Raw genomic sequence first — 18266 nt, 5'->3', positions numbered from 1 at the left:
CTCTGTGCACATAAACCCTCAGATCATTTTCATACTTAATCAAAACTGCATATTGAATGCTCATTGGAAAAGTTTTAAAAATAGAAAACGAAAAAGCAAATAGAAAAGCCACTGGTACTCAGCTGCAGACCACTAGGAAAAAGCTTTCATTTCCTCCTACAAAACCTTGGCTGATTCCGTTGATACTTGATTGTCCACACCTGTGTTGAACATCTGTGGTTTGGGCCACTGCTCTACCTGTACACCGTTTGCTACTGCTCAATGCTAAGGCCTCAAGTTTATCACTACAATCAGATATCTTTGTGGGGCTGCCCAGTTACATCTGGTAACAAACTAATAAATTTCCTAGACTACAAGTTATATACAATTCAAGAATTACATTTTTCACACTTGTATGTGTGCAGGTGCACCACATGGGAAGACAGGAAGATCAGGGGAGGGGGAGTTGTTGTTGGTTTTTTTTTGTTGTTCATTTTTTCTTCCACCACATGGTTTTTGAAGATAGAAATCCCACTAGCAAGCTTGAGGACAGTCAGTGTCTTTGCCCGCTAGGCTAGCTCCCTGACCGAGGTCTGTTTTTTATTTTGCTTTGTTTTTGTTTTTTTTAAAAAACTGTCTTCCAGGAAGCTGATCTGTTCCCTATTTTCTGCGTGTTTCCCCCAGTATTCCTGTAAATGTCAACCTGCTGGGTAAATACTCAATTTTGTATTTTTACACATACTTTTTAACATCTCTCTGTAACATTTCATTCTGTAGTTCTCAGTTGGCTTCCAGCTCCTCCTGTCAGAGAGCTTTCAGGGAAATTGGCTCCTGGCAGCTTTGATGTTGCAAACTTCACTAGAGAGGGAAAAAGGTTATTATATCTCTCTTTCTTCACTCAGTTCTTCCTCCCATTACCATTGATTGGAGCACCCAAAAGTAAAACAGGATCACTTCCAAGTAGCACCGAGTATAGCAGGTATGGTCTCAGTAGGGGAACTTGCCTCCTGGCTAAGAGGCATTTCAGAGAAATGAAAGGCACATGTGGAATTTCAAATGTCTTAGTGAGTATACAAAGGACAGAAACTGGTGAAGTCATTTTAAAATTAACCCACGTTTCACGTATTTCTACATGCAATCAATTCAAACTGTACTAAGCCTTCAAAATGCAACACCACATACACTTGACAGTGGCACGTGTGGTGAGTGGCCCCTGCAGCTGCAGACAGCAGCCCTCAGGAAGGCACTCTGACACCTCCCACCCTTCCAGTGGATGCTTACCATCTCCAGGCACTTCTGCCTAATTAGGCTTACCATAGAAAAGTAGTTTCAGCTCTGAGCATTCCTAACTTTAACCAGACTTTGTGGCTTCTTCTTTCTTCCACCCTCCCTTTCCCCCTCCTAACACTAGGTAGTATGAGGGGAGAGAGAAAAAAAAATCCCCAAATAAAGTCAGAGATAGGAAAGAGGAGAAGAGTGGAAGAAAGAAGAACCCACAAAGTAGCCAAAGATCTATTTTGTCTGGGATTAAAGTGAAAACATATTTCCATATTTCTGTGCTTTTTGAGGCAACCAAAAGTCTCACTACACTTAGTATTTTTTTTTTACCTCATTAGAATGACTTCACATTTTACCTCATAACTAAAGCCTCAGCTTAGGTTGGGATATAGCACTTGCCTGTGTTCTCTCCTACCACTCCAAACTCTTCAGGGAAGGTGGTGCTATCCGCCTCAGAAACAGCTGCTGCAAACTTTTCACCAAAGTATCCTGCCCAGAGGCTCTCGTACAGTCAGAGGGTGTGTAGCGTGGAATGCAGTGGAGGGGTCACTAACCCAGACAGAGGCTCCTTGTCTTAGAAGCTCGCTGGGCAGCTACTGGACAATGCTCCTCTCTGAAGATTCATGCCTTATTCTACAGGGAATTATCCAAAGCTCCAGCTGTGCTCAGGACAATGCTTTGTCTTTTTGGCCCCAATTCTTGTTACTAATGGAGTAACTGTTTTTTTTTTGTTTTTGTTTTTGCTTTTCACAAGACAGGTTTCGCTGTAAAGCCCTGGCTTTCCTGGAACTCCGTCTGTAGACCAAGCTGTCCTCAGACTCCCTTGCCTCTACTGAGTGCTGGCATTAAAGGTATGTGCCACCACTGCCCAGCTGAGTAATTGCTTTTAAAAGTGCATTTGCACAAACTGCCCTGTAGTATTTCGATGCCCATGTGCACATAAACACACACACAGTTCTAAGTTGAGATGAGAGCTTCAACCCTACTTGAGACAGGAATGTGGTGGATTGACCATGGCTCTGGAGACGGTGCTGTGGCGCTCCTCAGCCGTTTGGTTTTGTAATGCAGAAAAGATGCTTCACCTTTGAGTTCTGGACTCAGAGGATGGTGTCATGATTACTGACCACCCTAATGCTTCACCTCCATGATGAGAGCATATCTGAAGAGAGGCAAAAACCAGACACTGCAGACCAGCAAAGATGACAACTTCTTTGTGGCACTGAGCAGACACCAGGGATACAGGGCAGTGGAACAGTGAACAAAGGCTTAGGCAACATCCCCCAGGGTTCCAAAGTGAGCTGGTTTGCAGTGCACCTCACCTTCAAGTGAAGCTAAGTTTTAAAACTTGGTCGTAACAGTTGTTGGCATTTAGTCTAGGCTCTGCCCCACAGTTACCTGGCAGCAGCCAGCTGTGCCTGACTTATTAAAGGGGCTGCTTGCCCCTCCTCTCTCTCGCTCCCTTACCCTCTTCCCCCTCTCCCCCCTTCCCCTCTCCCTTTTCTTCACGTGCTCATGGCTGGCCTCGACTCTCTACTACCCCCTCAACTCCCCTCCCCATGCCCTGAATAAACTCTATTCCATACTATATTCATCCTGTGGCTGGTATCTCACGGGAAGGGATGCTTCAGCATGGGCCTGCAGAAGCAGCCCCTTCCCCCACACCAGACTGCACCTCCACCAAACATATCCCTGGCTTCTTTTAATAAAACAACATTGGTGCCAACACCTGGGATTTAGAAACTCAAAGACAGTCCTCACCCCTCTGGTGAGAACCTTCCAGGAAGGGACCCCAGCCCTAAGATGTACAGCTGTCTCTACTTGAGACACATACCCATGTGGGATGATCCAGGTACAGAGATGGCAACGCCTGACAAGTACTGCCAGCATGGGACAAACAGCTGGCCACTATACGTACTGACGGAGTGTGGCAGACTCAAACCTTTGCCTTCATAGAAACTATTTACTAGACTGAGCTCCGTTTCTGCCCCTAAGTTCCCACTACAACTTCACTCTTATTAATATTCCTTAGCCCCACCTGGCCAGGTTGACCTGAATCCCTGAGGGACGCAGCAGATTAGCTTCCTTTGGTTCCTGAGGGATGTTCCCTGAAATTTTGATACTTATGAAGTCACCTGTTGTCCAGGAAGTCACCTGTTGATGGACCCATCACCTCAGTTTTAGTGCACTCAGCTGCAGCCAAACAGGATGCCCCAGGGGGACCTAAAGCCCCAGATAGAATTGGTTCCCTTGGCCTGGTAAAACATTCAGGTTTATATAGATCACAATATCAGGCACCCAGTTGGAGTTCAAGAAGTATTTGTGGAATAAAACACCCGACATATTAAACTGGGTGAGAAATAAAGCTCAATGCTGTGGCACACAGAGTCACACAGGAGACCTCCGCTCTGTACTTCGGCCTGCTTGGGAGACTGGGTACAGGTGACAATTCTACCTCCTGTAAAGGAGCTGATCCTCCAACTATGAAATTCCAATTATTTTCTATTCAACTTTCTAGGACCATGTGAAATCTGAAGCAATGAACTATGACTCTGGATTCTGGACTCTCCCCAGTGCTGCAGCCACCTGCAGCCATGTGGGTGTTGTAGCACATGTGGAAGGACAAGGAGGTCCCCAAAAGGCCAGCAGTAAGCACAGAAGGCCAACTCAAAGACAAGTGACTTTACTGCACCAATCAGGACAAACTTAGCTGTTTGAGGCACATCAACATCCAAGCAACTTTTTACATGAGGAGACGTTCTATTTAACAGAAGAGCTGACACACATTGCAGGAAAAAGAAAAATGGAACAAACCCACCCACATCAATGTCTTACTTATCAATGCTGAGTTGGTGATGTTGTATCAGGCTGTCACAGTGTCACACGGCACTGAAACCATGGGACAGTTACAGGAGAGACTACGGGGCTGTCAGGAAGGCACACTGCTGCACATGGCTAAGGTCAGGACCATCTGTGATCCTGAGGTAAGACAAATGTGCTCTCCACTTTTAAATCAATGAATGAGTTTGTGTTTGAGAAAATAGTGAATTATTTCTAGAGCAGAAGGTCTGAAATGTACAAACAGTGCTAAAGCCCATCTACCCACTAACTATACCTATCCAGTGCAGCACCTGGCCTCATTTTCTTCAGCACTCTCAAGGACAAAGAGATGCCAGAGCTGGCGCTATGGCTCAGAGGGAGAGCTTGCCTAGCACATGAGCGGCTCTAGCTTCTATACTCAGCAGAGCAAACACACACGTGCACACTAGGACACAGACTCTTAGCAGAAGGCACCTCATACTCCTTCCTAGTTGTCTCATACACTTTGAATCTTGATGTTGTTTTGGTTTTGTTTGTAATGAGAAAGCATCCAATTATGTGGCCCACGCTGGCCTTGAACTTAAGGTCTTCTTGCCTCATTCTGCTCATGGCTGGGATTACAGGTGTGCACCACCACGCCTAGCTAGTGCATGAATCTCTTAGGTAAGATTCATGTATTTCGTGGGAAGAATCGGGGAGAGGGCAACAAACCCAATGGAACAAAGCAAGCAAGTACAGGTGGAGAGGTCAAAGGTCACTAAGGAAAGGAGAGGAAGCAACAGTTCCATGAACAAAACACAAGATACAATTCTTTCTCAAGTCTGGCTTTGGTTGTCTTCTTCCCCACGGTTTATTTTCCAGAGATGATGTCTCTGAAAGAGAAAAATCAACCATCATTATGGTTTACATAAAAATCATTATGGTTCTTAATTGCAGTTTTAAAGTACAAGCCAACCAGATAGATTAACTAAAATTACACAAGTTTAGATTATACATGTCAGATAAAAATTAAACAGCACCATAACAGTGTTTAATTTTTATTGATATCGACATTAATCAGAGTGAATTCTATTATCCACAAATATAAAATTCAGCTATTGGAGATCTTTCCAAATATAAGAACAAATTTCATATTAACTTATTAATTATTCCTTTAAGAACAATGTTAGCGTCTCTATTTACAAGATTTATAACGCAGTAACGCCTTTGTTATGTACATTTTTTTAGACAGGGTCTTAATTAGACTAAGATATCTTACCACATCTCACCTGCCTCAAATCCCAAGATGGGCACTGGAGGCATACCTGACTGCTAACTATTACCTAAACCCAAACAACCCAGAAGTTATAAAAGCCTTAAAATTTTGAGCACATATATATCTGTAGGAAGATTAATTAAGGTGAGAATAAATATCCAGTTTTATTTTCTCCCAAATGAGAAGAGGATGCCAGAACACCTATGTTTATCTCCTCATTCCATGCCCTGCAGGTCCAGACTAACTCAGAAAGATGCTGTAGCCCAGGGCTCACACAGTAGCTGGGACAGCTCATCACCTGTAAGCTGTAAGCTCCAGTTTGCAATCGGGGGTGTAGTGTGGGATACTTTTGAGAGCCTGCACGTACACCATGAGCCCCTGCTTCCTCATCTAACAATAAGGTTGTTCTACTGCATGTGGGGGCGGGGGACACAAGTGTGTGTAGTGTGTGGGGAGGAGCACGGTGCACCTGTGTTTTGCCCACAGGTATACGAGTCAGTGGACAGCCTCCCTTGTCATTCTTCCTCAGGCTCTTTCTACCAGTTGTTTTACTTTGAAACTTGAGTCTCTCAATGGCCTGGAACTGACAGAAGAGGTTAGGCCAGCAGTTGCTGAGCTGCAGTCTCTGCCCCCCTACCCCCCCCCCAAGGGTTGGGATTGTAACAGCATCACCTTTCTCTGACTTCTGCTTCAAGGATGCTATGAGGACAGTGTGGGATATGAGTGAGGTCCAGCCTGGTACAAAGTGCTGTGCCTTGTACTCGGATGGGGAAGCCAGTGTGTATTGTGTTTTAAATCACACTTTTATGGTTCTGGTCCTCTAACTTTCTAGAAACAACTGAATACACCAGTTTTATCTTTAATTGTATGAATATTCTCAGTGTCTCTGAGGAAACTCACTGCACAGATCAATAGACAAAAGTACAAAGAAGTTTAACAATTATTAATTAGTTGGGCTAATTCCAGAAGCCCGTGTCACTTCAGGATCTTCAGACTAGCTGGTTAAAATCATCATTAAATTCAAGATCTTAAGCTCAAGCACACAGAACAATAATCAGTTGTAAAGATATTAAACCATTGACAACAGGAACTTTTGCTCATGGTGTCAGCTTCCTTAGAACAAACTCAGCAGAGGGGGCCACAGTCAGTCAGCACTGCTGACTCCAGAGAAACCACAGCCCAGGGAACTCCAGGGAGCTACTGCAGTAGGCATGGAAGAGCCAGCTCTGCTCTGGGCTGACACTGAATCACCCCACGGGGTGAGTGAGCAGGATAGCCTCATTTTGTCCACAAGTCCCAGGTAGCTGCTGGCTATGACTACTTTCTGATGCCCCTGTACTTACAGTAAGAAATGGTAGGGAACTACAGGGATGGGCCCAGCACACACTCTGAACAGTGTGCCACAGCACAGCCTGCTCCAGTGTCTCAGGCGACAGAGTGCCTACCTTCCCCGCTCTTCTACCCTTGCCCAGACTCAGGGATAAGCCTCCTGCAGCAGAGCCAGTGAGGCCTGAGAAGACGTCAAGTCTGGACTCGGTTAGAGGATGAGCTTTACCTCAGGGCCGTCTTTACAGGCCTCTCCACATACTCCTAATGTGAGCAAGTCCAAGTCACACAGTAAGGAAAGGCTTCACATGTGCAGCCCCGAGTCAAGTGCATAGGAATGCTCAGAAAAATCATCAGAGCAAGAATATCGCAGCCAACTAGCACAGGACATCCCATAATAAGCACAGCCCCACAAGGTGCCCACCCTGTCCTGACAGCATGGCTACAGGCACTCTGCAAGCAATCACGGAGTGGAAAACAGGAACCTACTTAGCTTTTCAGCAGCTTTTTCATCTCTATAAATTTATTTTGGTTGGTTGGATTGTTTAGGAGGAAGAGGAGAATCTGTTCATGTTTCTCAATCTGTGGATGAAAAGGAGACAGTATGATTACTCTCTCTCAATGTGAGGAGTGTGGCTTCACATAGGGAGCTGCACTCACCTGTTTCTGTAACTCTGTGCAGCAGCAATCTGTGCTGTGTGGTGTCTCTAGAAGCAAAAGAAGAAACAAAACAGGCACTAGGTCATGTCCTTTAGGAAACCAGTGGCCTCAGACCTGAGCAAGCTTGCACCTGTGTGTGGGTATCCAAGTGTCAACTCCATGGGACAGCACCCACCCAGTCATCTGCTGTGTCCTGGACTCTCACAGACCAGCACTCCCATCTAAAGATTGCACCTCCTATGATGTATGGGGCCCCTTTTGGATGAGGATGGGTCTGCCAGATCCACATCTCTTGGGGGTACCAGGAAGACTCAATCTCAAAAGCACAAGATCTTCTTCTCACATTGCGCAGGACCAAAGAGAACCAGAAAAAAGGCACAAGCACAACTGCCATCGCTCCAGAGCTCTGGGTCTTGACTCCAACAGCACCACTGTCCCTGGGCTTGGGTCAGGCTGAATCTCCACAGAGTGCAGAGGAGGAGGAGGGATGGGGGACTGAAGCCGTAAGAAGAGAGACAATCAAGGATAACTCAAGCAGCGACCTCCGCTGCCCGCTGCGTATTCTACTAAATGCTTGAGAAGGAAGGTACCTTTAGTTGAAGCACTTTTCCCTTTCAATGTGAGGTTTTCTGCCAGACCACACATCACCAGATTCTCAGCTATATTGATCATTCCGTTCTCAGAACACTTTTCAACTGACACCGTGTGGACATTCTTCGAGATCGCTCTCACGGAGAGCGCCACACTCTGGTTGAGCATGGCACCTCTCAACAGCTCCTTCACTGACTGGGAACAGCTTCCGTTCAGCTCCCTCAGCCCTGGAAAAGTTACACACTGAGCTTTGTTCACACAGCTTTTTGGTTTTTAAGATTTACTTTATTTACTTTTGTGTGTACGAGTGGAGTGCTTGCACATATGTATGGGCACCACATGCCCATGGAAGTCAGAAGAAGGCGTTGGCTTCCCTGGAACTAGAGTTACATACAGGTGCTGGCAGTTACTATGTGGTGCCAGGAATAACCCAGGTCCTGCAAGGACAACCAGTGCTCTTAACCACGAGCCATCTCTTCGGCCCATGGCTCTTGTAGAAGACCGTATTCAGGTAGGCTATCTCACGAGACAAGCAAGCCGCAGGTCTGCTGGCTTGGCTGACATCAGGCAAACTGTAAGGCACCAGGCACTAACGGAGGCTTAGGACACCAACAGACACAATTTTGCCTCTGTACTCTACTGGGAAAGGACAGTACAGAAGCAAAGCATGCTACAAGAGTCACTGTCATCTCTGAGGAAAGCAGGACAGGCATTCTAATTTATCTGATTCTTGCAAATCCAACTGAACAGGTAAGCAGTGAATGGGTAAGCAGCCCAGTGAGGGAGTTGGAGTGAGCCCAGGAGCATCCCCAGCTCCTTAGGGCGCCGTGACGGGTGAACCCAGACCATGTGGTTCACATCCTGCCACTTGCCACTGAGCTGCATACAAGGGGACACAACAGTCTCCAAACCCTCATACTCTGAAGATAAGCCCCCAAACACAGAGATAATGGAATGCAGTTGTCACAAGAATATATATAAATTATATATGTGTGTGTGTGTGCGTGTGTGTGTGTGTGTGTGTGTAAAGGAGATAAAATTTCTCTGAAAACTCTTGCTGAGAAGATACTTAGAGAAAGGCAAGCTTAAGGATAATTTAGCCGGGGCCCCACTTGACTACAAATAATTCCCATGACCCCACAAGACTGTACATAAGCCCCCTGTACTCTTATTAAAGGACTGTATTATTAAACATCTGTGACTATACATAACCCCCACTTGAATATTACATTGGCAGCCTCTCCCTTTATCTGCATGTACTATGCATGCGCCCTCTCAGTAACCAATTCTTCCTTCTCTTGAACTGTATAAAAGGAAGCCCCACACAATAACCAGAGCCCCTGAGGGGTCTCAGTCATGTGGCCCACTGTTACTCTTGACAGTGCTTCCTCTGTTAACCTACACTGTTGCTTGCTTTGAATAAAGCTCCCTTGAGACTTCTGCACATCTATGTACCATGACTTTCCAGTTCTGTGAAGAAGCCAAGAATCTGGAAACACCCAGCCCAGACCTAGAACACTGGTAACAATCTGATATAAAAACAATTCAGACTTAGAGCTATGAAATATAAAGATAAAAAATTCCAGACACAAATCTAGAAAACAATAGAACTGTGTACCCTCAAGTGAGCATCTAATGATCTGGAAGGGCAGCTCAAGGTGTCGGGCCATGATGGGCTGTATTCTGGAAAGAGGCAGTGTTTCGATGTTTCCATAATCTGCGTAGAGAACTTTCACATCACAATCTGACGTTTCCAGAACAATGGCCCGGTACCAGAAGTCATCATCTGAAAACAGAGGAACCTTAACTAGGAGTTAAAGTAAGAGTGCTTCCCTTTCCTTGAGATGGTTCTATCTACTACAGTTAAAACTTACTTAGGGCTGGTGGTGGTGGTGCACGCCTTTAATCCCAGCACTTGGGAGGCAGAGGCAGGCGGATTTCTGAGTTCGAGGCCAGCCTGGTCTACAGAGTGAGTTCCAGGACAGCCAGGGCTACACAGAGAAACCCTGTCTCGAAAAACAAAAAAACCAACCAACCAAAACAAAACAAAACAAAAAAAAAAACAAAACTTACTTAGGTTTCTAGTTAAAAGTCTGGAGTTTTCAATATTCCTTCCAAAGCCCCCTGTGGAGACAGAGTCCTGATTTTCTTTCTAACTACAAAAACAAGGGAGCTGAGAGAAGATCATGCAACTCTGGAAGGCTGGAAGACAGATGTACAAACGGAAACAGCTTACAGCCAAGTGAGCTCACACAAACTGATGGTGAGGAAGCCAGACAGGATGGTATGTGTCTCCAAGGCCCCTGAAGCTGAGGGGAACAGGGCAGGGCAAGGAGGCAGTTACTCTCCACCTTTACATAGCACTTAGTTTTAAATTCACCAAAGAGAATGGCTGAGCCTCACGCTTAGACGTTCCTTCTCCAAAGGCTATGGACTGGGGGACTGTAGGCTGAGGAGAGGACAACACAGTTAGGCAGGATGTATATTCCAGGCAGGAGACAGATACCACATGGGAGAGCACTTCCAGATGTTTTCCAGCCACCAAAAAAAACCAGGTCAAGGCTGCACGACACGCTCCCCCACAGAAGGCCACAAGCGGGTCAGCTCTGCTGTGCATAAACTTTGGAGTAACCCTTGGGTACTCCATTGTAACAATAGGGAGAGACGGCTCACAAGAGCCGCTCACATGACAGAAGGGGCACAGCAAACAAAACAGGACCTGGAAGAAGCAGATAATCAAAGGATGCTGGCACAGAGGTGGGGACAGGAGGAGATAATCAAAGGATGCTGGCACAGAGGTGGGGACAGGAGGAGATAAACAAAGGATGCTGGCACAGAGGTGGGGACAGGACACTCTCTCCTCAAAACCATGAAGGGGGACAACATTCAAATGCAAACACACCCAAGAAACACAAGAGCTAGTGGAGGTAAAACAAGACAGCAGAACCTCTGTGAGGAAAGCTGAGGGAGGGGCAGACAGATCACAGCAAACACATTCCGCAGAGCCTAGACAAGCACTGGGAAACTCAGCCGCTCCTCAACGAAACACAAAGCAAATGGAGAGAAGGACTAAAACCTGCGAGTTCAGAGGAACCTTCCCTACCCCGTAACCTGAAGCACTCCCAGACTAGAGCCTCTTCATGGGTACCCAGCACAATGCGGAGAGCCAGCCACTGTGTCAAGTCACATTCCAGTCAGCAAACAGGATGAACAGGACACTCAAGGTTCCACACAGCAAAGGGCTACGTTCAAATTCTGGAGAACCTGTCTATCTTTTGATTGAAAATACCAACAGCTAACAGACAAAGCAATGCTTTCAGAATGACTTTCGACCTGGACTCTCTATCCTGGGTTTTACCCTTACATGCAATGCCTTCCTTCAGCTTCTAAGGGACACATATATCCGGACACCGGAGAAGATCTCAAGAGCAGCAAGGTCAGCAAAAACGAAGGAGGGAAGGAGGAGTCAGCTACCTAAATAGAGTGGAAGAAACTCAGCTGACACTCAGGCAGAGAGACAGAGACTGTCTACACAGCTCTCAGCATGAGGGCGAAGGACACAGGCTAGGGCCCAGGTCTGCAAGACAAGCAGTCTAGCTGATCAGCTAGACCAGGATTATTCCAGGAAACATGATGGCATCAATGCAGACCTCACCGAGGGGAGGGGACGGAATGCCGCCGCCGACAGGAAGGACTGGGGACAGTGACAACACACACAATACTCTCAACAAAGAAGCTCAACAGCAACAGAACCAGGAGCCTCAGCACGCCGCAGGGGAGTGCCTGCAGTGTCTATGAGGCTTCACAGTGACGAATGGGTCCTTACACCCCAAGTCATGCCTTACCTTCCACTGCAACAAAAATGGAGGCAAGCATATCCAGATGTCACACAACAGTACAGGACAGAAGTGACATCACTAAGGAGGTGATAGAGAAGGTCCCTCAGTATGTCATTCTCCTGCCCCACTGACAGCCTGCCAGGCATCTGTGGACAAACTGCCTTTATGAGACCTCTGAGATGCATGCAGGGGGTGTTCAGAATTGGAGAGCCCATGAAACATTCCCATACCTTAATCTTGGCTGTGACAAGAAGCCACCTGGGCACTCTGTTCTCGACCTGCTTGGCTGCCATTCTGCCGACAGCTCCACCTTCACCGGGGAACTGTAGGAACCATGCCCACCCACACCCCCAGCACCTCTGTGATCTTCCTCCAATCTCAAAGGAACCAGGACATCCTCAGCAAGTACTACTTGTATTAGAGATGCAATTTGTTGACATGGAATGTTCAACAAGCCTGTCCTGAGATAATCTAATTTTCCTCTGCAGTTCCTTAAGTATAGACAAGTATAGAGGACTGTGCACCAGTGACCCAGCAGATGAAGCACTGGTACTTGGAGCTGGTTATCTGAGTGTATCTAGACCCCCTTACCTAACAATAGCCTACAGAGAATGGAAAAGCAGATGAACCCAGAATATAAATCAAATCACAATTTTGTCTTTCTCAGTTTGTCTAACCAAATGATATATGTTTTGAAGATACCAAAATCTACATCATCTCCATAAAAGACAACAACTAGTATTTCCCTGCAGTGGTTCATTTAAAAGGAACATTACTTGTATATTTAGCACAGCATGCTTCTCCTGTCCGTGGTCTGTAGGATGGCTGGCCTTTCTGGGCGTTACAGTGTTCTAACAATTCAGCTGTTAACACACACAGCTTCTCTTGATTTTCTGAAATACAAGCAAATTTTGGTGTGAGAAAATTTCCAGTAGTGACAGTATACAAAGAATCCCAAGTTCAGTCAAGCAAAGAGCTGTCCACATTAAAATACACATTGTGTTTTAAAAACAGATATACTACTGGTTGCCTTATGCAGAAAGACTTGACCTTAGGGGTATGAGGAGCCTCTGGGGCTCTATTTCCTAATGAGGGTGGTTCTGCTAGTGTGCTCCCTCTATAAAAAATTACTATCTTTTGTTTATTTTCACTTTACATTTATTTATACCAGGGGTGTCACGGCACCCTGTGGAGGTGATAAGAGGACAACTCTAGGAGTGTTCTCTCCTCCTTCTCCCATGTGGGCTCTGGGGAGGGAACTCAGATGAGGAAGCCTGCTACCAAGAGCTGAGCCTCTCGTCAGCTGTAAGCAGTCGTACTGTTCAGAAAGAGAAAGGTTTCAGATTGGAGCCCAGTCATGAAGAAAAGTAGCATTTAAGATTGGTTTGGTAGTTTCTTTTCTTGTTTAATGGACATTTACAATCAAGCCATCTCTTAAGTGTCTGTGAGACCATCCTTGTAGCACTGGACAATCAGCGGGGTACGCTGGTAGTGTCTGTTCACATCTACTTTAGGGTATTTCAACAATGAAAGAATAACATCTGCTTCAAATTATCAGCTCAGGAATACAGTAAATTACCACTTTTAGACTTTCTTCCCGAAATCAGAAAAAAACTACGTTTGATCTATGTAAGTGAAAAGCAGAGGCTCAGGCTGTTGTGACCGTCTACACCACAGCTGAAGTAGGAGTAGTCCCTCAGCTCACATGTTATATACAACATATGTAGAGTACACAGACAGCTATAAAGTGCTGCTCGAGTACTGAGAAACTGTCATAAGCCAGCCCACACTCACCTAAAAATAACCTATATAGATAAAAAGCTGACGAAAAACTATGACTATTAACTTATTACTAAGAATAATATACTGGAAATAATTCTGGTTGGTAGTCACTTATGTAGCTGGAGGTTAGCTTAACAAAAAAAAGTTAGGGGCACTTTTTGCTCTAGGCCATCATAGATTACACTACACCTACGCTGCTGAGTAGGTGCTGAACACAGGACAGACCTCCTGTCTTCAGGTCACAGTTCTTGAGAAGCATCCCCCCTCCCTCCTTTCTGCACCTCATTTCCTACAGAGATCCCCAGAGGATCTGCCCTGCACAGCTCGAAGCAGAGGGAGGCACACATCGGCGAGCACCGCTTCTCACCTGGCATGTCACTGGGCATGGCATAAAACAAGGTTGGGCTTATGATTTCTAGTACATTTGCTGGTATAGTCTGGTTAACTGGCAATTCTATCGTCTTCCACTGCTCTGCTGAAGGGCTGGCTGAAAACACAGGAGACACAGGGCTCATTAAATATACATTAAATTAGATACATACAGCTTACTCTTCTCCTCAGTAATCTATGCGTTCACTAAGTTTGTTCATCAATGACTACCAGCCCATCAGAGTTCCCATGCTGAGATGTCTGTTTCACAAGTCAATTTACTCAACTCGGAGAAGTGCCTATGACAAAGTGCCACTCAATGACCAGGACCTCCAAGCTCATGCACTCCTGCAGCACAGTTCTAAAGTATAATTAATGTAATCCTCCAAATTATTGAAACTTTAAATGATGCACATCTGTATAAAGCATACTTATATAACAACTAAATCTAAAATGAATGTTTATTCAGAAAAAATCCTACTACTCTGGAGAGGTTTACCTGAGAATGCCACCTGGAGTGGAGGTGGTCCCATCCAATGGACCGGACAAAAAGCTCTCAAGACACCGAGAGGGGCGCCAGCTTTCACCTGTCTGCTTCCTGACTATGGAAACAAAGTGGCCAGCCACCTCACATTCCTGCATCCCTTCCCCAGCATGGTGACAATACAGCCCCTCAAACCATGAGCTACTGTCAGATGTAAAAAGTCAACAGCACAGACCTCACATGCTTATGATCAGCAGAATGAATACTGTGAAACGACTTCACTACTCAAAGCGTTGTACAGTTTCAACATAATCCTCCTAATTCAAAAATGCATTCTTCATACAACTAGAACAACACAATCCTAACACATACGCCGATGCTGGAAAGTCACACAGAGACACAACTGCATCCCCTCACCCTGCATGACGTCAACTGAAGAGCACACATGGATCCTGAGATCCGAAAGTCTGGAACAGCTAGGGGAAAAGTAGGACACACCTTTCTAGATGCAGTCCTAGACAAGAGCTCACTGGGACAAGGGACAGTCCTAAGTGCTGACTGAAAAACGCCATTATATACAATCGGCGGTGGCTCTCTACACAGAAAGGTCATCAACCAGCAGAGGAAAGAACACAACCAGCAGCTTCTTACATGCAGAACTTAGACTTACTATAAACAACACACACACACACACACACACATATATATATATATATATACACACACACACACACACACTCATGCATGCAGAGGAGAGGCCAGGTATGATGGTGCACACCTCTAATCCCAGCACTTAAGAGGCAGAATGTGAGTTTAAAGGCAGCCTGGTCTACATAGGAAGTTCTGGAGTTGCCAGGGCTACACAGTGAGAGCCTGCCTAGAGCTCGTAACTGCATTACCTCCAGTTCCAGGGCTTCTGACACCTCAGACATACACACAGGCAAAACATTCATGAACATAAAATAAAAATAAATTATGTATTTAAAAAAGGAAAGAAAGAATATAAGAAGGAAGGAAGGAAGGAAGGAAGGAAGGAAGGAAGGAAGGAAGGACGGCAGGCAGGGAAGCAGAGGAGAAATGGACTTGGGAAGGAGTGGGAGGCAGTCAGGAGGATGAGGGATGGCAGGTGTGGGCAAGTGAGACCAATGATCTGTATGGAAACCTCAATGAAACCCACTTGTGTGCTGTAACGAAAGCATTAAAGAGCAGAGCCAGGCATGACCTGGACTTGAACTGCAGACGGTTTAAAGGCATCACCTTGCACTCTCTGGCTGTCCACCTGGCTATGTTTATCAGCCGGTCTGCTCATCAGGGAGTCCTTCTGTGGGGAACCACATCTTAAGACCAAATGCTCTGTGATGAGAATGTCACTAATGATTTTGGGATAAGGAGTGGAAAGATCGGTGAGTTCAACGCCCACACCGTTCTCGGTGATTTCCACAACTCTGGCTTGGAGCTTGAGCCCTACGACACATGCTTGAAATCTTGCTGTGGCTTCTTTTGTCCAGTGCTTGTTTTGGGGCTGTATATCTGAGAAGTAAGAGAAGAACGTTAAAGAAAAGCCTATGTATGTGGAGAGCTGACGTTAGAGGGAGGCAGGACTGGGGCCATACGCTTAGCTTACAAATTCTCAAAACTTACACAACATGTGGTCAAGAAAATCACATTATCTTCCAAAACCAAGTCACAGGTACCATACCTGCTAACACACAGTGTAGATTTTCGGGGGATCAGGCCAGCACTGTCCCAGGGACAGGTGTGTGCCTTCACTGTCTCTTAGAGGAGCTTTTGCTTGTGCAGGGATGTGACTAACAAGTTACCGAGGGAAGAAAGGACCTTCACAGAGTTTCCAGTGGTTTGGGGCACTTGGGCTTGCTCCCTTTGATTTTGAGACAGGGCCTCCACTTGCCCAGGTGTATTTTGAACTCAGCATTAAGCTCCTGAGCAGCCGAGCCTGTGGGTGTCAGTGACGGGGGCCACTGGCTTTTCATTTTCATCCTGTCCTTCAGTGGATTTCCAGCCATGACTATGCCCCTGAAACTACTCATGGCACCTGTTCAACAGATGTGGAGCCCACTCCAGAGCTTCTCCTTTAAGTCTGGAGTGGGAACTATAAATCTGAATTTTGTTTTTGGGTTTTTTTTTTTGAGACATGGTTTCTTTGTATCTCTGGCTGTCTTGAACTCTCTGTACCGATCAGCCTAGCCTCGAACTCACACAGAGATCTGTCTGCATCTACCTTCTGAGTGCTGGAATTGAAGGCGTGTGGCACCACCACCTGACTTATAAATCTGAATTCTTAAGACAAGTTCCTGCTTGTTTGGAACTTTGAGGCTACTGGTCTGAGGGCCACATCTTAAGAAGCACACTGGCATGACATACGGTGATTAAGAATAATCTAGGATAAGATGGCTCTGCAGGTGACTGTGCCATCAAAGCTTGAGCATCTGAATCTGATCTTTGGTTCTCAAAGTGGAAGGATAGAACTGAATCCCAAAAGTTCTCCTGTTGTCCTCTTATGCGGACATGCCATGCATGTGCCTGCATGAATGCATCACATATGTACATGCACATATGTGTACACATACATGTGTGAACATGTGGTAATATAGTCTTTTCTAAGAAGCATACCCACTGCACATTATTAAGAGATGGTGTGATATTATGTGTCTCCTCATGGCAGAATTGTCACGAAGACAGACAAAAACAAGACCTAGGAACACCTGTGCTCCCCAACATGGGCACTGTTAAGAATCTGGGATCACTTTCTACAGAAATGGGGACCTTAATCCGATGGTTGTGATGTATGGAGCAAGCTGCCAGACCCCTGGGCTGAAACGGCTCCCCTGAGGAGTGCAGAGCAGCTGCTGCAGCCGGGCCCTGCTGGTTCCATGCAGCCTTACTTCTCTTCTCTAGATAGGAAATCACAAGTGTGCAGCTTAAGTAACTCGCTCCTCTCCCAGCAGCAGCAGTGTGTAGCAGGGCTGGCCCCAGCACCCTCTCTGCACAGTGATGCTGCCCTGCACATCCCATAACTTGCTGTCTTCCCTTGCATCACAGGGGTGTGTGTAACACATCTTAACAACAGCAGGGTGACAGCAAATACCTGGGCACAACTTTAGTCCCACACCTGGCCCAGTGCCTCAGAGCCACTGACTACCCTGACATAGATCATATGACTAGTCATCCTCTGCTGTAGGCTCTGCAAGTGACAGGCTATCAGTAACAGCCCTGGAATGAGGTCCTTGCAGCTGGGCCTTGTGCTGTTTCCCAGTTGCTTGAAAATAAATGACTAGAAGTAAATGCTGGAATTTATGAGTATCTGAGGTTCTCGGAGTCCTGCAAAAACCCTTCTAGACAGCCTATGAGTTTCACTCCCAGAACTACAGAGAAGAAACTCCTTCACATCACCCTGAATACTCTGGCCAAAATACTAAGTAAGTGCCTACATTTTGTAATGTGAGGTGGGATTTTTCTAGCTCAACTGAAAGGTTAAAACAAGTGGATTAGTGACTGAAGAAGGGCTCACACACACTGTTGGCTTTCCAGGGTGTAAGGACTCCTGCTGACACCTACCTACTAGCCAGCACTGCATCCCCTGAAATGGAAGTTGTAAGAACTGTGGTGATATCGCCTGGAGTTGGTCTGTGGTAACTTCCTCAACATTTCCGTAATCCACAAAGTGGACTTTAACATTTCCATTTGGTAAGATCTCCTTGACTAGAGCCCGGTACCAGTTGCCGTCACCTGGAAGCAGCACAGAGTTACTGACATTTCTTTTTCCTTCATATTCAACGTTTCCTCTTAGGTGAAAAAAAAACACTTTCCACAACCAAGTTGGTAAATTTTTTCTCTTCTATAGATTACAACTTTTAGTTTTTCTTCA

At 45.8% G+C, this 18266-nt stretch overlaps 1 protein-coding gene across 2 annotated transcripts in view; it reads right to left on the bottom strand.

Moving 5' to 3' along the window:
- Positions 1-7144: 7144 nt before the first annotated feature.
- Positions 7145-18266, bottom strand: part of Tdrd1 (tudor domain containing 1) — a 35897-nt gene continuing 24775 nt past the window's right edge. The window contains exons 17-24 of one of the 2 annotated variants that reach the window (XM_028775786.1): positions 17957-18127; positions 15638-15910; positions 13895-14014; positions 12522-12638; positions 9518-9692; positions 7906-8126; positions 7316-7362; positions 7145-7237 (exon numbers count right to left, since the gene is read on the bottom strand). In XM_028775786.1, the coding sequence (XP_028631619.1) occupies positions 7145-7237; positions 7316-7362; positions 7906-8126; positions 9518-9692; positions 12522-12638; positions 13895-14014; positions 15638-15910; positions 17957-18127 (1217 nt within the window). Of the gene's footprint in view, positions 7238-7315; positions 7363-7905; positions 8134-9517; positions 9693-12521; positions 12639-13894; positions 14015-15637; positions 15911-17956; positions 18128-18266 lie in introns of both variants that reach the window. The other variant, XM_028775793.1, reaches the window with a different exon arrangement.

Source organism: Grammomys surdaster, unplaced genomic scaffold, assembly GCF_004785775.1.
Source record: "Grammomys surdaster isolate TR1022 unplaced genomic scaffold, NIH_TR_1.0 66, whole genome shotgun sequence".
Classification (NCBI taxonomy): domain Eukaryota; kingdom Metazoa; phylum Chordata; class Mammalia; order Rodentia; family Muridae; genus Grammomys; species Grammomys surdaster.
This window is presented reverse-complemented; position numbering and strand designations above follow the sequence as displayed.